General features: G+C 51.6%; 1 protein-coding gene across 6 annotated transcripts in view; it reads right to left on the minus strand.

Moving 5' to 3' along the window:
* The window catches only part of Cep164 (centrosomal protein 164), a 63,574-nt gene that overhangs the window by 12,448 nt on the left and 33,425 nt on the right, over nt 1–17,701 (minus strand). For 3 of the 6 annotated variants that reach the window (XM_087562709.1, XM_087562708.1, XM_087562706.1), the window contains 7 exons: nt 14,016–14,393; nt 12,774–12,854; nt 10,905–10,988; nt 7,278–7,363; nt 5,689–5,820; nt 4,594–4,740; nt 1,271–1,645 (listed from right to left, as the gene is read on the minus strand). In XM_087562709.1, the coding sequence (XP_087418835.1) occupies nt 1,271–1,645; nt 4,594–4,740; nt 5,689–5,820; nt 7,278–7,363; nt 10,905–10,988; nt 12,774–12,854; nt 14,016–14,393 (1,283 nt within the window). 6 annotated transcript variants of the gene reach the window in all.

Raw genomic sequence — 17,701 nt, forward strand, 5'->3', positions numbered from 1 at the left:
TGAGAAAAGCAGGATTCACAAGACGACCTCTTTGCAAAGGTCTGTAGTGAATTCCAGAGACAAAACAGATTTAGACTCTTTGCTCTTCTCTGCTCTGCTCTCGTGCCCTCTTCCCCTTTGTCCCTTCCCTCCACATGCTCATGGCCGGCCTCTGGTCCTCCCCTCTTCCACTCTTCTCTCATTAAACCTCTCCACATGGGGAGAGGGGGAAAAGATTTAGAATTATTTCCTATTTCAAGTGATTTACACCACTGGGGGAGAAAAAAACCTGAGCAAAATGCAAATTCTTCCTCTTGGTTTCCCCAAAATCCCTGTCTTTTTTTTTTCCTGTGGCAAAATTTACACAGCTAACATTGGACATGGGGGCTAACAGAGACTTTAGAGTAATTCAAGCCTCTCGTCTTACACCTAACAAAACAAAAGGACAAGGGCCTGTCTGTCTTCCCATTCCACTTCAAGGAGGAGGACCCACACCCACGAAAATATGTGTGGAAAGAAAAATTGGGGTCTTGAAGTAAACTGCTTCAAAGAAAGCCAGGTAAGGCTCTTACCCACAGAGAAATCATTCAGTCATGATTGGCTAGACAAGAAATACCATTTAAGAAGCAATTACCATGTTCTAGGCCTTGAGGCAGTTCTAGTCTTCCAGCACCCTGGTCTCTGCCACCACAAACTCTGAGCTCTTAGGAGAGGCTTCAAGGGGGCTGTATTTTAAGGTAAGCTATTTGGCTACTGCCCTTATCTTTAGTTGGCACAAAGAAGATAGTCTTCAGGGACCCATGAAGTTTTAGAGAGGGTGGTGCTGGATCAGAGCGCCTATGTTGGGCTCATGAACTGAACCCTGACCTCCCACTACGTAGGTGACGGTTTTCTGGTTTGTATCTTCAAAATTAAGCATAGATTTGCTATCTATGGTCTAAAATAGTAACTCTCAGCCACTCTTGGATGTTGAAAAGGACAGGATGTGGTATTAAACTGTCAAGTCAACGTGGTTCTGAAGCACCTTTAGCTCAGGCTACAACATGCTGCTTATGACCATCTTGGTAGCCATTTTCCCTTTTTTTCTGAGGAGAACTCTGCTGGCTAACGAACCACCTTTCCAGTGTCCCTTGTCATCAAGGAAGCCAAGTCACAGATGCTTTCTTGGGTACTCAACACAATACCGGCTCAAGTTTCTGGGTGAGGTTTCTATGAGCCACTTTGTGAGGCTGTGGGCATCCCAGTGGGGTGCCCCTCACCCCCCAAGCCCCTCCACAGGAAAGAAACAGACCTGAGGGACTTCTCCTTCTGCTGGTAAAGCCAGTGCTCCTCCTCTTTCTCCTCCTCCTCCTCCTCCTCCTCCTCTTCCTCCTCTTCCTCCTCCTCCTCTTTTTCTTCCTTCTCTTCTTCCTCCCCCTCCTCTTCCTTCTCCTCCTCCTCCTCTTCTTCCTTCTCCTCCTCTTCCTCCTTCTCCTCCTCTTCTTCCTCCTTCTCCTCCTCCTCTTCCTCTCGACACAGCCTCTCTTCCAGCTGCTGCAGCTTCTCTTTCTGCAATTCCAGCAGCAACCTGTGGTCTTCCTCCAGTTCCTGGGTCACTCCCTCTTCTATGCCCTTCAGTACAGCCTCTGAGAACTGCTTTTGAGGAGCTGCAGGCTCTGCAGTTTGCCTGTGTGAGGGAGAGGGAGGCTGACCACTGCAGTGTTAGTGCCCACCAAGGTCCCACAGGTCCAGAACTGGCAGAGGAGAACAAAGTTCTGTCCCTCAGGGGTCCTCCCATGGAATGGCTTGCATTCCTGTTCCCACGTCCCCACTCAAGTTCTGCCTGTTAGTTAAGGCTCATTTCAGAAACAGGTCCCGGAGTCTGTTTTCTACCTCCCAAACCAAGCAGAGGGCAAGGCAATGCAGAAGATGCTACAAAGCTCCCTCCCCGCCTTGCTACCAAAGGAGCCAGGTGCTTTCCTGAGCCAACCATGATGGAAGATTTTCATCAGCTCAGGGTTAAGTTAGTGTCTGAAAACGGATGAGAAACTCTGAGCTAGCACAGGTACACAGAGAACTGTTAAGAAGGCGACAATGACAGCCATTTACTATGTGTCTAGAACAGTGGTTCTTGATCCATGGGGGCCACATACCCAATACCTTGCATATCAGATATTTACATTACGACACATAAGAGTAGCAAAATTGCAGTTATGAAGGAGCAACAAAAATAACTTAATGATTGTGGGTCAGCACAATGGGAGGAACTATATTAACAGGCTGAAGCATTAGCAAGGTTGAGAACTACTGGTCTAGGGAGTCTGGAGGACTAAAGACAATCTCTAAATACCAGCGACGACTGTGAGCCATAAAAGCAGTCTCAGGGCAAAGTGCTTCAGTTCCTTAAAGGCCAGGAGGTGTATGCACTCCCAGTCCCTAAGCCTCCCATCCCAACTGGCCTCAGCACAGAACACCCCTCTTGCCTAGTGCCATGGCTCCACCTGGCAGGAATCCATGGGCAGGACATGAATCCAAGAACCATGGGAGAGCCCAACGGGGGAGCTGCCCTGCCAGGCTGCAGGCTCTGAAATCCCCTCTCTGCAGCTCAGCAAGAGAGCAGACAGAAGGCAGCAGGAGGGGACAGATCAGAATGGTGACAAATCTCACTGCCCACCCTCCACACCCCCACAAAGACTAGCAAGAGGAAGAGAAAAAAGGCTAGTGACATCCCAGAAATGTCATCGATACCGGTGCCTCCCTATCCCTAAGATCGGAACCCAGAAAACAACCCTGAACCACGCCGTCAATTCTCAGCTCCCAACTCCATCCCCTCACTCCTTCCACATCCCGGCTTCCTGAGTCCCCTGACACAGCCCATCTGATGGCAGATATAGCAACATGGCTGCTACCTCCTCTGAGAATATTGCCCTCCACAAGAGCCTCCCCTCCCAGCTCTCTGCCTCATCAACCTTCCAACTCATTTCCAACCCTGGCAGAAAGCATTTTTCTCTCCCAACGACAGTACCTTTTAACGTCTGCCTCCCTTGTGGGCTGCAGAGCTCTGTGGAGCCCTAGGGACAGATGCTGCCGGGAGCTGAGACAGCAGACCACACGTGCCCAGGCTATCCACACCAGGGAACCTGCCTGCACACCTGACAACCAGGCAAAGGAGGCTGTTGCCTGCCTCCCTGGTTTAAAGACTCGGTTATGCTGAACGCCTTGCTTAGCTCTAAAGCACTGAATGATGCCTGAAAGATCTAACAGGATGGTGAGGGCCCTCGAAGAAGTAGGTCTGGTTTCAGGCCAACCGTTCAGGTATCAGTCTCAGTGAGACCTAGTTTCCAGGCATGGGAGGTAGTGGGGAGCCCAGTCATTTCAGGCTGGCCACCAAGTAGCTCAAAGATCAATAGGGGTAAGCAGGGTGGGAAAGTGAGGGGTGGGGGCTTACTCTGCTAAGCTAGAGAGCCAGACACACACACACACACACACACACACACACACACACACACACACACACACACATCCCTGCCACTCTCTGCAGTAGTACTAGGGATCAAACTAGGACCTTGCATCTGCTAGGCAAATACATGCTCTACAACTTAGCTGCACAGACAAGATGTGGCCTGAATCCATTTACTAGTCTGCAAATGTTCACAAAAGATGCAGACATCATGAAGTTTGCCACCTAGCCCTTCAGACTCAGCTGCCACAAGTTAAACTCAAGAAAAGCAGTGCAGGCACCTAGAGGAGCCAGGAGGGTCAGTCAGGTGTCGGAGACCCCAGAAGGCGTATCGCTGAGGCAGGCACTGAGTAGCCAAGGTACCTGGAGAGGAGCCAGCTAAGCCTCTGGCCCCGCCCCCAGAGGGCCTGGTCCCACCCCCTGCCCGCTGCCTAGCTCCTCCTCTGAGCCAGGTCAACTCCTGTCCTCAGGAACAGCAAGCACCCTGACCTGCGGTGCCAGCCTCCCAGGGGACCCGAGAAAGCCATATATTTGTCACCGTAGGACAGCTCACTGTCGGAAAAAAAATAAAAATAAAAAAATGTGGCTGCCTTGTTTCTCTGTGACTCCAGCAGGGTGAGGATGAAGAAGACACAAAGGCCTCAGTGGCCTGGGCGGCTCTCAGTGAGTCAGCCTCAGAAAAACTGCTCGACAGCCCTGGGTCCTTTGTAGGCCTCATTCACCTGGGGAAACCAACAAACGCCAGAGCCTGGCACAGCTACCTCAGACCTGAGGGTCAAGGCAAGGCCCTGGAGAGCAAGTCTGCTCAGTCTGTGACTCCAACAAATCACCCTCCCCCACCCAAGCCCCCATTTCCTTTCTAGAACATTCCTTACTTGCTTTAAGAGAAAACTAGGGCTTGGAGGAGGAGAGAGCGTGCCTCTCCTGGTTCCTGCTAAATGAGCCCCAGGGTTCCCCTCACCCACCCTCAGACCTTAGGTCCTGGCCCGTGCTCCAAGGACCTGAGCTAAGTCCAGGCAAGGGTTAGTGATGGCTAGTGGAACTCACAAAGCTGCACAGACAGCACCAAGGACAACCCACCCTTCACCCCACTTCTTGCCACCACTCAAGGGGAATGGGCATTCACGCAGTCCATACACTGGAAGACAGGACACACACATAAAACTGGCCCTTACACCTCTGGAGAGACAGGTGAGCTGGGACTGACTTCTACTTTCTCCTCGGTCTCCTCAGCCTCCTGCTGCCCAAGGCCCAGCTCCTCGGCCTGGGAGTGTTTTTCCTCAGCCCTCTCAGGGAAAGCAGGTGGGCTCAGGACCTGCTCCCTTGCAAGCAATAAAGAAGCAATCGTGTTAGAGCCGGTAGGGAGGGAAGGGCCTAGCTTAGAGCCTACTGGGGTTAAAGAGCTGTGATGGAGACAAGGAGGGAAGCCCCAGGGAAACTCCCCCGCCTCGCTCCCCCATTCTCCTCCCTCCCAGCCCCTTCTCAAGTCATCTGAAGTGAAGGTCAGGCATTCCCGCCCACATGGCAAGAAAGATGGCCCCATCACCCTAGAAACACTTCGCACGGCACACAGCAGGTGTTCAATGGGTGCTGTTGATTGAACACTGCCACAGCTCTGCTTCCCCTGGGGCTCATTCCAACTCTGAGTCTTTTTTTTTTTTTAAAGATTTATTATTTATTATATATGAGTACACTGTAGCTGTCTTCAGATACACCAGAAGAGGGCATCGGATCTCTTTACAGATGGTTGTGAGCCACCATGTGGTTGCTGGGAATTGAACTCATGACCTCTGGAAGAGCAGTCGGGTGCTCTTAACCGCTGAGCCATCTCTCCAGCCCCCAACTCTGAGTCTTAAGACCAAGACCTTCCTCTTGCCAGGGGAACAGAGGCCCTGGCAAACACACCCTGAGCTCTGGACCAGGCTGAGACAGAAAGGTTCTTCTACGCAGCTTCTGAAGGTCCAGGGGCCCTGTACTGCCCTCTGACTCAGCCCCCGGACAAAGCAGTGCTCCAGCTCAGTTTGTATGAGGCTAGAGGTGAGCTTATGCCTGGTGGGGAGATGCTGGTGAGAACAGAGCTGAAAGGCGTCCCCTAGCAGGAATGGAGTAGCCAGGGCAACAGTAAAGTCTGCCCTGGCAGGAGTCACACTCTTATTTAAGACTTCCTATGGATCCTCCAACCAGACTGGCTCCCCTAACTTCAGTTGTAGATGGAGGACTATGAAGAAGCAGGTTTGCCACCTCCAGGGACCCTCCTTCCTCATCCTTACCTCTGGAGGAAGGACAGTGGGGCGGGGCTGGCTACAGAGTCCTTCCCAGGCTGTCCCTCAGGCTGTCCCTCCAGGGTCCGCAGAGGCCCCTCCTCAGTAGCCTGGCTGTGAAGGGTACTCCGGGGCTGTTCCCTGGGCAGAAATGGGGAAGAAACCTGGTCAGAGCAGCCAGAGGAGAGAGCAGGGCGAGGCCTTCACTTGGAAAGCTGGAATCAAATGTAGAGGGCATGGGCATGGTGGGTACCAGCCCCGCCCCCAGCTGCACAGGGGATGCCGCCCCCCACACCCACAGAGGTCCAGACACAGCAGCCACACATGCAGCAGGTCAGCCTCTCCCTCTCAGCTCCCTCCTGCAGGGTTACAACTGTGCTCGGCTGTATTTGCCGGGTCCAGCAGCTGAACACCTTCACATCAACGTCTCTTCTCAGAATTCACCATCACCGGGGCCAGGGAGGGATGAAAGAATTAAGGGGAGATGGGGAAAGGAAGGGCTAGAGAGATAGATAGAGCATGCCCTGTCCTTCCGAGGACCTGAGTTCAAGTCCCAGCCCCTGTGTCAGACTGAGTCAACTGCCTGTCATTTCAGCTCCAGGAGATCTGACACCTCTGGCCTCTATGGACACTCACACTCATGAGTGTACATGCACAAACACACAGAGACATATACATACACACACTTAAAAAAATCAAACAAGTTTGTTGTTGTCGTTGTTGTTTTGTTGTTGTTGTTTAAAATGGTAAAAAGAAAAGTTGGAGAGATAACTCGGTCACCATCTGTAACTCCAGTCCCAGGGGATCCAACATCCTCTGCTGACCCGCCTCAGGCACCAAGCACACACATGGTGCATAGTTCATACACGCAGGCAAAGCATTCAAACGCATAAAATAAATGTAAAAGATGAAATAAAAATAAAAATCTGTGTGAAGAGGAGGTGCCAGACTCCGGGGGTCAGATGATAGCCAACACAGAAGCATTACTGAATTCACCATAGAAGGAAGCACGCAGACCGCTTTCTCAGACCCAAGCAGAGATGGCGACTACCCTTCATTTTCTTGGGTGGTAGCCCTTCTCCTTTTATGGGATGAGGCTGGGGGAAAACACACCACACACACACACACACACACACACACACACACACACACACACACACACACACACACAACTCTACCATCAAAGGAAGGAGCCCAGCTCAGAACACCGAGCTTCAGTACTAAGAACATGGCTCTCTGGACCTCCGACAGGCCACTTCAGCCCTGGCTCACGGCCAGATAGACACAGCTTAGTCGACCTAATCCAGTAAGGAGGACAGAGCCCTGGACTAATCAGAGCCATGTGCAAAGTCCTGCCAAGTGACACTTCACAATCCTGTCAAAGCACACTGCCACAGGCAGGGTCCATCCTGCCCACCTTCCACCCCACCTCCCACCCCACCTCCCACCCCACCTCCCACCCCACCTCCAGCCCCTGCCACATAAACACACCCTGGACAGCCAGACAGCCAGGTCGCCACCTGTCTTCCAGCAGTCATAAGGACCAGGGATTCCACCCAAGCCCACACCCTCCTGAGATGCACAACCTCCCACTATACCTCTCTGAGACTTGGGTGTGCTTGCTCTGTGGTTCACTTCTGCTGGACCTGCTGTCATCTTGCTCTTCTTGGCCTAACCCCTGGGCCTGAAAGCAAGAAGTCAGGGAAGAAGTGCTTTAGGGAGCTCTGTGGTGCAAGGGTCTTATCCCGCTGAGTCAAATGGTCAGCGGGCACACTAGGGAACCTCGGGAGAGGACCGGGGCTGCTGAGGCCCAGGGCAGGTCTGTCTGTAGAATGAGGCTTCCTAAGCTCTAGCTGAGCCCACGACCCACAGCTGGAACAGGAGATAAATAAATATGGTCACTCTATACATAGATAAGAGCCAGAAACAGGGGGAGGGGGGACTCTAAGAACCTGGCCTGCTGCCTGGAGCCTGCGCTGCTAGCCGCAAAGAGAAGGCAATGATCTCTGTGAACACCCTAAAATCACTGAGGCCTGGGTCAACTAGGTCATGGCACAGAGGTATCAAAATAAAATGGTTAGACCAAAGGCAATGGGCAAGCACATCAGGAAGGAAGAATTCTGAACCACCAGGATCTAGCTGGAACAGGGGAAGCTATGCCCCAAACCTGAGGGCACCATCTGACTCCCTGAGGGAGAGAGCAACATCCCTTCCACAGCTCCACTCCAGGACATGAATCCCATCACAGACAATGAGCTCCCTCCGCTCCACCCCCAACCCTCCAAGTCTGGTATTACAGCATCCGTTTGAAAATAAACTCCCAAATCTTATTCACATCTTGAGTATCTAGGCAAATTTAGAAAGCTGGTTTAAAAAAAAAGAGGCAATTTTTTTGTATGATTCCAAATATTTTGTAAAGAAACAAAAGGGTGAAATCGGTGTGGAGATGCACTCTTTGTTCCAGAATGTCCAGCCTTCAGGAGAACCCCCTTCCCCTCAACTGTGTAGGTAAAGCATGCCTCCCAGGGCTTCAGTAAGGGTGAAATGTCCTACACGTGAACTCAGCTTCTACCTCAAGAAGGAGGGCTATAACGCCAGCCTCTCCTCTGTCATCTCCCTCAGCCTAAGATGGGGAGAAAAGAAAAGCCCTGCGCCAGCCCCAGGCCCCACTCTGGGACTGGGCCCTCCTAACAGGAGCACAGCCTACTCTGGGACTCAGGTTCACTGGGAGAGGAGGGGAAGGAGAGAGATCACTGTCTTCCCCAGTGGGGGTCCAGCCCTGGTCCCCCTCATACAGACACCTCGCCTCCGGCCACCTGAAACCCAGCAGTTGCTCTGACTCTGACATCTGGGTGGTTAACCAAGGGCTGGGCTTGCGCTAAAACCCAAGCTTCCCCAGATCACATTACAACTAGCAATGCATCTGTGAGTAAGTACGTCTCGGAGCCTGGGGCCCAAGGGCTCCTGAGGCTGCCATTCCTCACTGCATAGGCCTGGACAGAGCCCTGGCCACACAACGACCCGCAAGCACACGCTCCCCAGCCCACCTCGTCTTCCTCCTAGTGCTTCATCCATGCATCTTCCCTACAAAGCACCCAAGATCTCCCTCTTATTTTCATGTTCTCAAAGAAGAAGGGACCACACAGACTGACTGGACTTCGCCAACTGAAATGTAAGTCACAGAGCAGGGTGACTGCAATGCAAACTCAAGGTGAGCCCACAGCCACAGAGGACTCCGGGACTGTGAGGACAGAGAGGCAGACTGGAGCTTGCCACAGACCTCACCATTCTGTCTGTTCCCTTCTTGTTTCCCACCCTGTACTTCTGCAACAAACTGAAGCAGCTCCTGACACAGAAGGGATAACGCGGGGAAAGCCACACGGTGGGTCCTCAGAGTAGTTGTACTTGCCCCCTAGAACTTTTGCCCCAGAAAAAGAAGAAAGGACCCCAGTGAGGGACGTGTGTGGTGGCATTCTGTGGAAAGGAGATTGAAACAAGCACACGCCGAGCCTCTGGCCCACCTAACTGCTCAGGCCCCGGGACCCCAGCCTTACCCTGCTCTGAGTTTTGGTTTTAAGATCTAGTCCCAAGGTGGAAGCAGGAGGATTTCAAGTTTAACTTAGAGGGTTATTTTTTCAAGGGCAGGGTCCAGGGTGCTGAGGGAGAGCGGAGTAGCAGAGGACCTGCCTTAGATTCAGCATCCAACGTGGAAGGGAGGGAGACTGTTATCGTGACTGTGCTTATAGTTTCAAAGGAATACATGTGGTAAAATGCATCAAACCTTTCTCTCTAAAAATGCAGTTTATTGTATGTATGAATTGTTTCTGGTGCTGGGGATGGAATCCAGGGTTTCACACATGTACTCTACCAAGCTACGTCCCCCACTCCCCCATCTTCAAAAATAATTCTGAGATGAATAAAACCCAGTATAACTTAATCCCAAGGTCCTCTCTATTCCTAGCCTTGGGAGCCTTCGGATTAAAGGGAAGGAGGCTACAGCCCCAGAGGACCACAAAGACGACTGCACCTATGGTTCCGTGCTATGAGGCAGCTATGTCCTCCGGCAGCCCCGCCCTTCCACACCCTGAGGACGGGAGACAGCTGCAGGCTGAGCCCTGTCAGAGGCACAGCATCAGCCGGAGTATCTCGTACCACCTGCACTCCAACACACTGGCTGAAATATGAATTAGAACTTCCTCTGTCAGGATTGGCTGCCAACAGGTGGTGTGCCACTGAGAACTAAATCCAAGCCGTGTCACAGAACCTACCCTGCCCTATGGACCTGGCAGCTCCCTAGTTTCTTGTCACCAAAGGGGCTTCACAGTGCAGCTGCTCCAAGCCCTCCCTCCCGAACCTTATCTGTCCTTGTCCCTGCCTACACATCCTCAGCACTTCACACAGGGGTATCCAAGGTCTATCCGGGTCCTGGTAATGGGGGGCGTTATCCAGAAAGGCACCAACCAGACCTGAGAGGAGTGTGTGGGGCCAAATGTAATCTGAAAGCACTGTGTATCCTTAGGGTACTTGTGTGCATCCCACCAAGGGCTCCCAGGATGGGTTCACACCAAATATCCTGTTGTTTCACCTAGCAGATCCCCATTCACTCAAAACCAGCTGCTCCCTAAAACCCACAGAGACCGGGTACCAGATTCCCTCTTCTAGCAGCCCACGGAGGAGAAAGACAAGCGCCCTGACTTAAGCTCCTTTAGGACAGCACCTGTGCTTCAGGCAACCCCCCCGGGTGGAGACCGAGAAGACAGACAAAACACGGTAAAAGCAAAGTATGAATCCTGGGAGAAGAGAGGGGACAAGGCAACTCCTCCAAACAGACACCAGAACTGGACCTCAGAGCATAGAGAAGAAAGTTCAGGGGTAAAAGGAGAAGCAGTGGGCCTGGCAGGGAAGACACACGGTGCAGCGTGTGCAGACTGGTGAGGCGAGTGGCAGAGCCAGCAGCTGGGTGACAGAGGCAGAACGGGGGTGGGATGGGTGGGCAGGTGGTCAACCGTCAGTTGTTGAATGAAAAAACGGACACATGGCAGGAATGGGTCAGTGCACAGCAGCAAAACAAAGCAATCATGGCCAGAAGCCCCACCAGAGGCAAGTGTCTGGAGAGAGAGAATGTCCAGAGGTCCACACTGTGACAGGCAGGGGTCACTGATGGGTCACTCCTGTAAGTAACTGCCAGGGAGAGTGAAGCTGTAGCCCAGACCACTCAGACTCACCTCCCAGTGGCCTCCACCCAAGGCCGGAGAAGGCATGTTACCATCCAGGAGATGCTCCGAGACCCGGCCACGAAGACCGATGTCCTGCAGGCGGTGGAGATGAGAAGTGAGTTCGACCTTGGCATGGCCAGTGCCTGCCAACCCTTCAGAAAGGTTTTCACTGTGTCCCAGGCACCGAGCTCAACACTGTGACATCTAAGTTCTCCAAGCAGGCAAGATGATGAGAGGCAGGGTCAAAACATCGCTGCAGACCCTGAGCGGACACTGTGGAGAACCACTGAAAACCCTTCTGACTTTTCTGTAGGTTTTGTATTTTTCATAATAAAATTACAGACAAAAATAACCCCCCAAGATTGACATGCTCGTGCTCTGTGGACCAAGCCGCAGGCTGGGGAGGGAGGACACGTCATTTGGCCCGGGACAAAAAGCTGCTAACAAGGGGGCTGCAGGTGAGATGAGGCCTGGGCCTGACTCTTTCCATGACACAGGCTGAACAGCATGGCTCTTCCCAGCTGTCTCCCCACTCCCCTCTCATCCTATGCCCAAGCCGGCATACCCCAACCCATGGGTGGCTTGGAAGTTGAGATTCAATGGACTCCTTCCAGCTCATTCCTCCCCTCTTCTCATAGGTGGCCCCCTCTCTAGACAATGGGACTCATCAGCAGTGCTCTGCCCACAGAGTCCTCTTGGGGACACACAGCAGATGCCCACACCAAACCCAATTCCTCGCTGCCCTTCGGCTGCCACAGGACCACACCATACCCCTCCTGAGCGTGAGATCCCCGCTGGGCTGAGTGAAGGACTGCTTTCCAACTGGATTCTAACAGGGACAGTTCTGTCATCAGCCTGATGGATGGCGGGGTGCCCAGGCAAGGTCTGGTCCTGCTGGGTGCCCAGGCAAGGTCTAGTCCTGCTGGGTGCCCAGGCAAGGTCTGGTCCTGCTATCTCCAGTTTCCTCCCTCCACACCCCATAGTGAGGGAGAATGTGGATGGCCACAAGCAGCTCACGGTGGCAGCTTTCGAAGGACCAGGCCATTTGTTTCCAAGAGTTCCGTGACACACAGTTATCCATCAGTGTCAAGTGTCTGGTTTGGTAGGGTTTCTGTTGTTCTGTTCTGGGGTTTGGATGGGCATTTTGTTTCATTTCGAGCTTTTCATTTTGTTTTGTTTTTACCAATATTTTTTTTTCTTTTTGCTTACCTTTCTAGCCTTTCTAGTTTGTGGGGTTGTCTTGGATTATGATATTTTCCCTTCAGTTTGATTTCTACCCCAATCTAATGCAGCTGCCATCTGCTTCCAAAGCCCGTGTGGCTCAGTGTGCATTCCTCTGCACCCCTATCTTCTCTGTTCATCCCTGACCCTCTTCCACTAATCCCTTCGCTTACACCCTCCTCCTCTGAGCAGATGGAGGGGACACACAGGGGAAACAATGGGCCAAAAGGAGCCAAATCTTCCCTCGAAGACTTCAGGCTTGACAAATGGACTTGAGACCTAGCAGGCTAGACGGAAGGTCCAGGAAAAAGGAAATCACGAACAGCCTGGCAGTGCAGGATAAAAACCTTGACTTTCAGCGTGGCTCAGGGGACCACCAATAGCCTGGAGGCCCTAGGCAGCTCAGGTGGCCTTTAGACAAGTCACACAAAAGAAGAGCACTGGCACTAGCTTGTTGCAGTGTCTAAGAGTAGACTCGCAGCTCTGTGACAAACCGACGAGGTGGGCAGCGGTGCCCCTGCCTACTGAGCTGAGAAACTGGAACTCACAGGAGCTGATTCTGATCCCAGCCGTGTGACCACTGGTAAAGTACCTCTCTGGGAAAAAAGAAAAGCCAAGCTCTTACACACCACCCAGCTGAACCTCACTGCAACTCACCAGGCGGAGGAAAGACTTCGGGCCAGAAGTTCCGGACTCTGAGTGCTGGGGGTCTTTCAAGTGTTCATGGATTCCTGACTCCTGCAGGGACAAATCACAGAGAAAGACCCCCACTGTTCAGGGCTGCTGCCCACAGAACTCCCATCAGGCCATGGGGCTGACATTGAACTGAGCCCAAGATGAATATCTGCTCATTTTGAAAACTAACAGTCAGGAGACTGGAGAGATAGCTCAGTGGTTAAGAGCACTGACTGCTCTTCCTTTGGTCCTGAGTTCAATTCCCAGCAACCACATGGTGGCTCACAACCATCTGTAATGGGATCTGATGCCCTCTTCTGTCACACAAGCATGAAAATAGAGCACTCATATACATACATACATACATACATACATACATACATACATACATACATACATTAAAAAAAACCTAACATATGCAAACACCTACACAAGAACAGGGCTAGGTTCTTATGCTGATAGTGGACAAACACAGCCCAGATCAGATTTGCAGGATTTAGGTAGAACAAGAGAGTAAAGAATAGTGGAGACAGGAAGTCAGCAGCATACATGTTTAATGCTATCTTAAAAAATTCAGTGTATCTTAATGTGTATACATGCTCATGTATATGCAGAGTGTGAAAGTGTGTGTGTGTGTATTTAGGTATATATGTCTGTGTGTGTGTGTGTGTGTGTGTGTGTGTTTTAGGTATATGCATTTGATTATTATGTAATCTACGGATGTAACTGCTTGCATATTTGGGATTGGAACACCAATTGTCATAGAAATGGATGAGACGAGTCATTCGATAACCTACTTGTCCATGCTGGTGCAGAACACTCACTGTGGTAGCCCTCACCCCAACCCTATGCCAACAACACACACACATGCACACAAGCATGCACACACCCCTACCCTTTCTCTATAGGAACTCAGACTATAGCAAACCAAGACAACACAGGGGTGGCAGGAAGCGATGAGGAGAAACAAGCACAAACATCTCGCTTGGAGTGCCGATGGGAAAGCACATTTCTGCTCGAGTCCCCCCAGTACCAGCAGCTCTGCGATTTCATTCACCATTTTACTGCCTGCTGGGTCTAGGCATATTTGTCACAATTAAGGGCTCTGGCTGATGCTGACAGCTGAGTGCAGCCCCAGACTCAGTAAAACAGACATGGGGGGGGGGGGGCAGGAGTTGGGGGAGGGGTGGTGGAGACAGCAGCAGGTTGGGGGGAGGGGCTTACTTCACTGGCATCTGAGGCGCTCTCCTCCAGGGCAGAAGCCTCCTTTGGCTCCTTGGCTGCACTGTCCTCCCTGGAAGCCTCCTCTTCTGCCTCCACTGGGTCCTCTTCCTGCTCCTTCTTAGAGGCTCTGTTAGGCTGATCACCTCCAGGGTCCAACCCAGGAGCCGCCGGACTTGAGGAAGCCTTGGGATTGCTACTCTGGCTTTCTTTCTGTGGGTTCCAGAGACTTGCCCCTCTCCCTTGGGACTTGCTGACATTGGCACTGCCCACACTACTGTCTGCACCCTGGCTGAACAGCTTGCCAGGGGTTGGGGGGCGATCGTCATCTGAGTCAAGAGAAACATCCTTCTTGTCTGGCTGGCTGGTTCTTGGAGACTCCTGAGGAGCAAAGACAATGTCAGAAAGGAGCCGAAGTTTAGACACTGACACAAGAGAGTGGCCATTCCTTGACTCTCAGTTGACCTGCTTGAGCACTGACCCAAATATGTTATCCCACATGACTCTGTGTATGTGTGTGCGTGCGTGCGTGCGTGCATGTGCGTGTCCTCACAAGTGCGTGTGGAAACCAGAGGTTGACATCTGGTGTCTTCCTCAGTTGCTCAGAGATATGACCTCTCATTGAATCTGGAGCTCACCAATTTGGTCAGACTATCTGGCCAGCATGCTCTAGGGATCCACCTTCTCTCTGCTCCCACCACTGGGGTTACAAAGGTACGCTGCTATACCTGGATTTTTAAACGAGTGCCAGGGATCAGAACTCATGCCCACAGACTTACACAGCGGGCACTGTACTGTCTCCCTGGCACTCCCAAACAGTTTTTTTAAAAAAAAAGTATTGTTTTAATTATGTGGGGAGCGGGGCATGGGGTATTTGCATGTGAGTACAGGTGTCTGTAGAGGCCAGAAGCATTGGATCTTACTGGAACTAGAATTATGGGCAGTTGTGAACACCCAATATGGGTACAGGGAGCTGAACTCAGGTGCTGGGCAAAGGCAGTGTGCACTTTAAGTTTCGTGAGCCATCTCTTAGCCACCCAGATAGCTTTGTGAAACACAGACTGCTGCCCCTTGACCCATATCCAGGTAAACAGAATGGAAAGTTCTATGGTAGTATAGACATATCCTACCGGACAACTGTCCATGATGGGCTTAGAAATTACCACAACTCTGCCATCATCTGCCACATCCTCAAGCCCCACCAGCCAAACCCTCAAACCTCAGGAGCCGATATTTACTCAGAATGGTGATAGACACCATGCAAGAGAACAATAGCAAAGACTGGAACTTTCACTTTTCACCTTTCAAAGACAGAGAGGGTCAATGTAAGAAGGGTACCCCTCCTCCCCAAGTCTCCCCGCACAAGCCAGCAAGCCCATAGACAGCGTCTTCTGTTCAGGAATCTCAGCCTGGGGTCTCTGAGAAGCCTATGTGCAGATGGCACTGGCTGGGTAGGAAACCAGGGAGAGGTGACAAAGGAGAAAGGGACTGCAGAACAGACACAAGTCCATCGGCTGTGACAGAGAGAGAAAGAGGAGCATGTTTTGGGAAAAAAACAAAACAAAACAAGCTAAGTCAAGCAGAGTGCTCAAGCGGGCTGCCATCAGAGAAGTCCCACATCAGGGAGGAAAGGCCCTGTTTCCAAACACACTAGAAGGAACAGGAAAGACAAAAGGCCCAGTAGCTGGCAGCTGTCAATCTTCTAAACTGCTTTGGCTGGGTCTCCTGAAGGGAGAGCTAAGCTTTGTACCTAACACAGTGACCACACCCTGTTTTTTACAGACAGACTCACTAGTAAAAACCCGACGTTTCTGCTAAATTCTTCACAGAGTTGACCAAAGTAGAGACAGAAAGTCTTCCCTCAGAAACACAGCCAGTGCTCTCTCCTGGGCCCGAGCTCAGAACCCGCTTCCAGAAAACCAACTGCACTGGCACTCAGGCTGCCGGGCTGAATGACACCTGAGAGGGCTTTTTAAGGCTTCCTGATTCCCTATCCTGAAGATTAAGACAAAGAGCATATGGTTTAGATCTGAAGTGTCCTCCAAGAAGGCTCCTGTGATGGAGGTTTGCCTCAGGGGGGCATTACTGAGAGTGAGTGGAGCTTTCAGGACCTAGGACCTAATGGGAGGCCCAGGGGCGTGCCCTGGAAAGAGGCCAAGGGACCTCACACCTTCAACTCCTTGCTTGTTGGCTTATGATGCCACCAGGTCCTGCCATGATACTCTGCCTTACCAGGACACAGAACAAGGAGGTGCTAATCAATCGCAGCCTTCAACGTCAAAACTGCGGGCAGATGTCAGCATTTTCTAATACGACTTGAGGTTCAATTCGGATAATCCACTGTGGTGGTGGGAAGCTGAACATCCCAGGGCGAGTCAGCAGCTACAGGAGAAGGCTTCCCCATGCATCTGCTGTTCTAGGACAGTATCTGTTGCAGCCAAAGACAGAGCCACAGCAGGTCTGGCAGCCAACTGACTGCCAACCCAGGCTCCCAAGGAACGCTGACGGGAGGCAGGACGTGCAATTTCAACCAAATTATTTGACTATTGTGCCTCAGTTTCTTCCTCTTTAATGCAAGGATCCAAGGAATGCCTACCTTACAGGGCTGCTTGGAGGGTTAGAAAAAACTAACCCTCATTAAGTGAGGTAAGGAATTTAGAGCTATGCACGGTCTACACTGTCAACGCCCAGAAATGGACAGTAATGCTCTATGATGATAAGACCCACCTCTTCATCCTCTGAGCATCCTCAATGTACTAGACACGCGCTGCCTTAGGGGACAAGAGATGGCCAAACCGATCCCGCCTGCAGGGAACTAGGCTAACAATGACAACAGTGGAATGTCCCTCATAGACCTAGTTGTGAAGTGCTGGGACTGGGTGTCAAGACTGTCACCAAGCCTGTCCCTGGAAGAAGGGCAGGTAAGGGGGAGGAGGCAGATACTAGCCAGCACAGCACTGCTCAGAGAGAACTCACACAGAGCAACTGCTGTATCCCTAATTGAAAGGGGTACACGAGCCCCTTCTCTTCAGAAAGGTAGTTTCATTCGAGCTGGGACCACACTGCAAGTAGTCAGCATCAGCCCCACACTGGTCTACCAGGAGAGTCAAATTTATGGGAGGCAGCAGGAGGGGTGTGTGTGTGTGTGTGTGTGTGTGTGTGTGTGTGTGTGTTCACCATATGACTCATCCAGTAAGTAAAGTCAACTCATGCTCCTCAGACTCATCCTGGAATTAAGGAAGGTTCTCCTGTCCTCCCGATTCAATCTGGAGACGAAACCTAGTCCTAAAAGGGTTACCGAGCAACAAATTTGGGATTAGGAGACAGAGAAAGTGTCAGACTCCAGGTAACACCTAGAGGCCTCAGGAGAAAGTATGCACCTTCTCAACTGGTCCCTCCCTGCTTCTCCCAGTTCATCCCAGTCATATCTTGTATCTCCTCCTCCATGTGCTTAAACCCTGTGCACGTTCTCTGTTGTTTCTAGAGGTCTCCCAGGAAGCCTGGGTCTTTGATCCCTGGACCCTGGGTCTCTCTTTGACAGCGGCTATCCTAGTTGTGGGTTTCTTTATTTGTTTTCCTCACTAGAAGAACTCCCAGTTGAGCTCAGGACCCAGTTTCTAGCATATAAGGATGTTCAGTGAAGTCTTGACTGAGATTTTTAGGGTTTTGTTTTGTTCTTTTTTTAAAGA

This window comes from Rattus norvegicus, chromosome 8 (assembly GCF_021556685.1).
Source record: "Rattus norvegicus strain SHRSP/BbbUtx chromosome 8, alternate assembly SHRSP_T2T, whole genome shotgun sequence".
NCBI classification, from domain to species: Eukaryota; Metazoa; Chordata; class Mammalia; order Rodentia; family Muridae; genus Rattus; species Rattus norvegicus.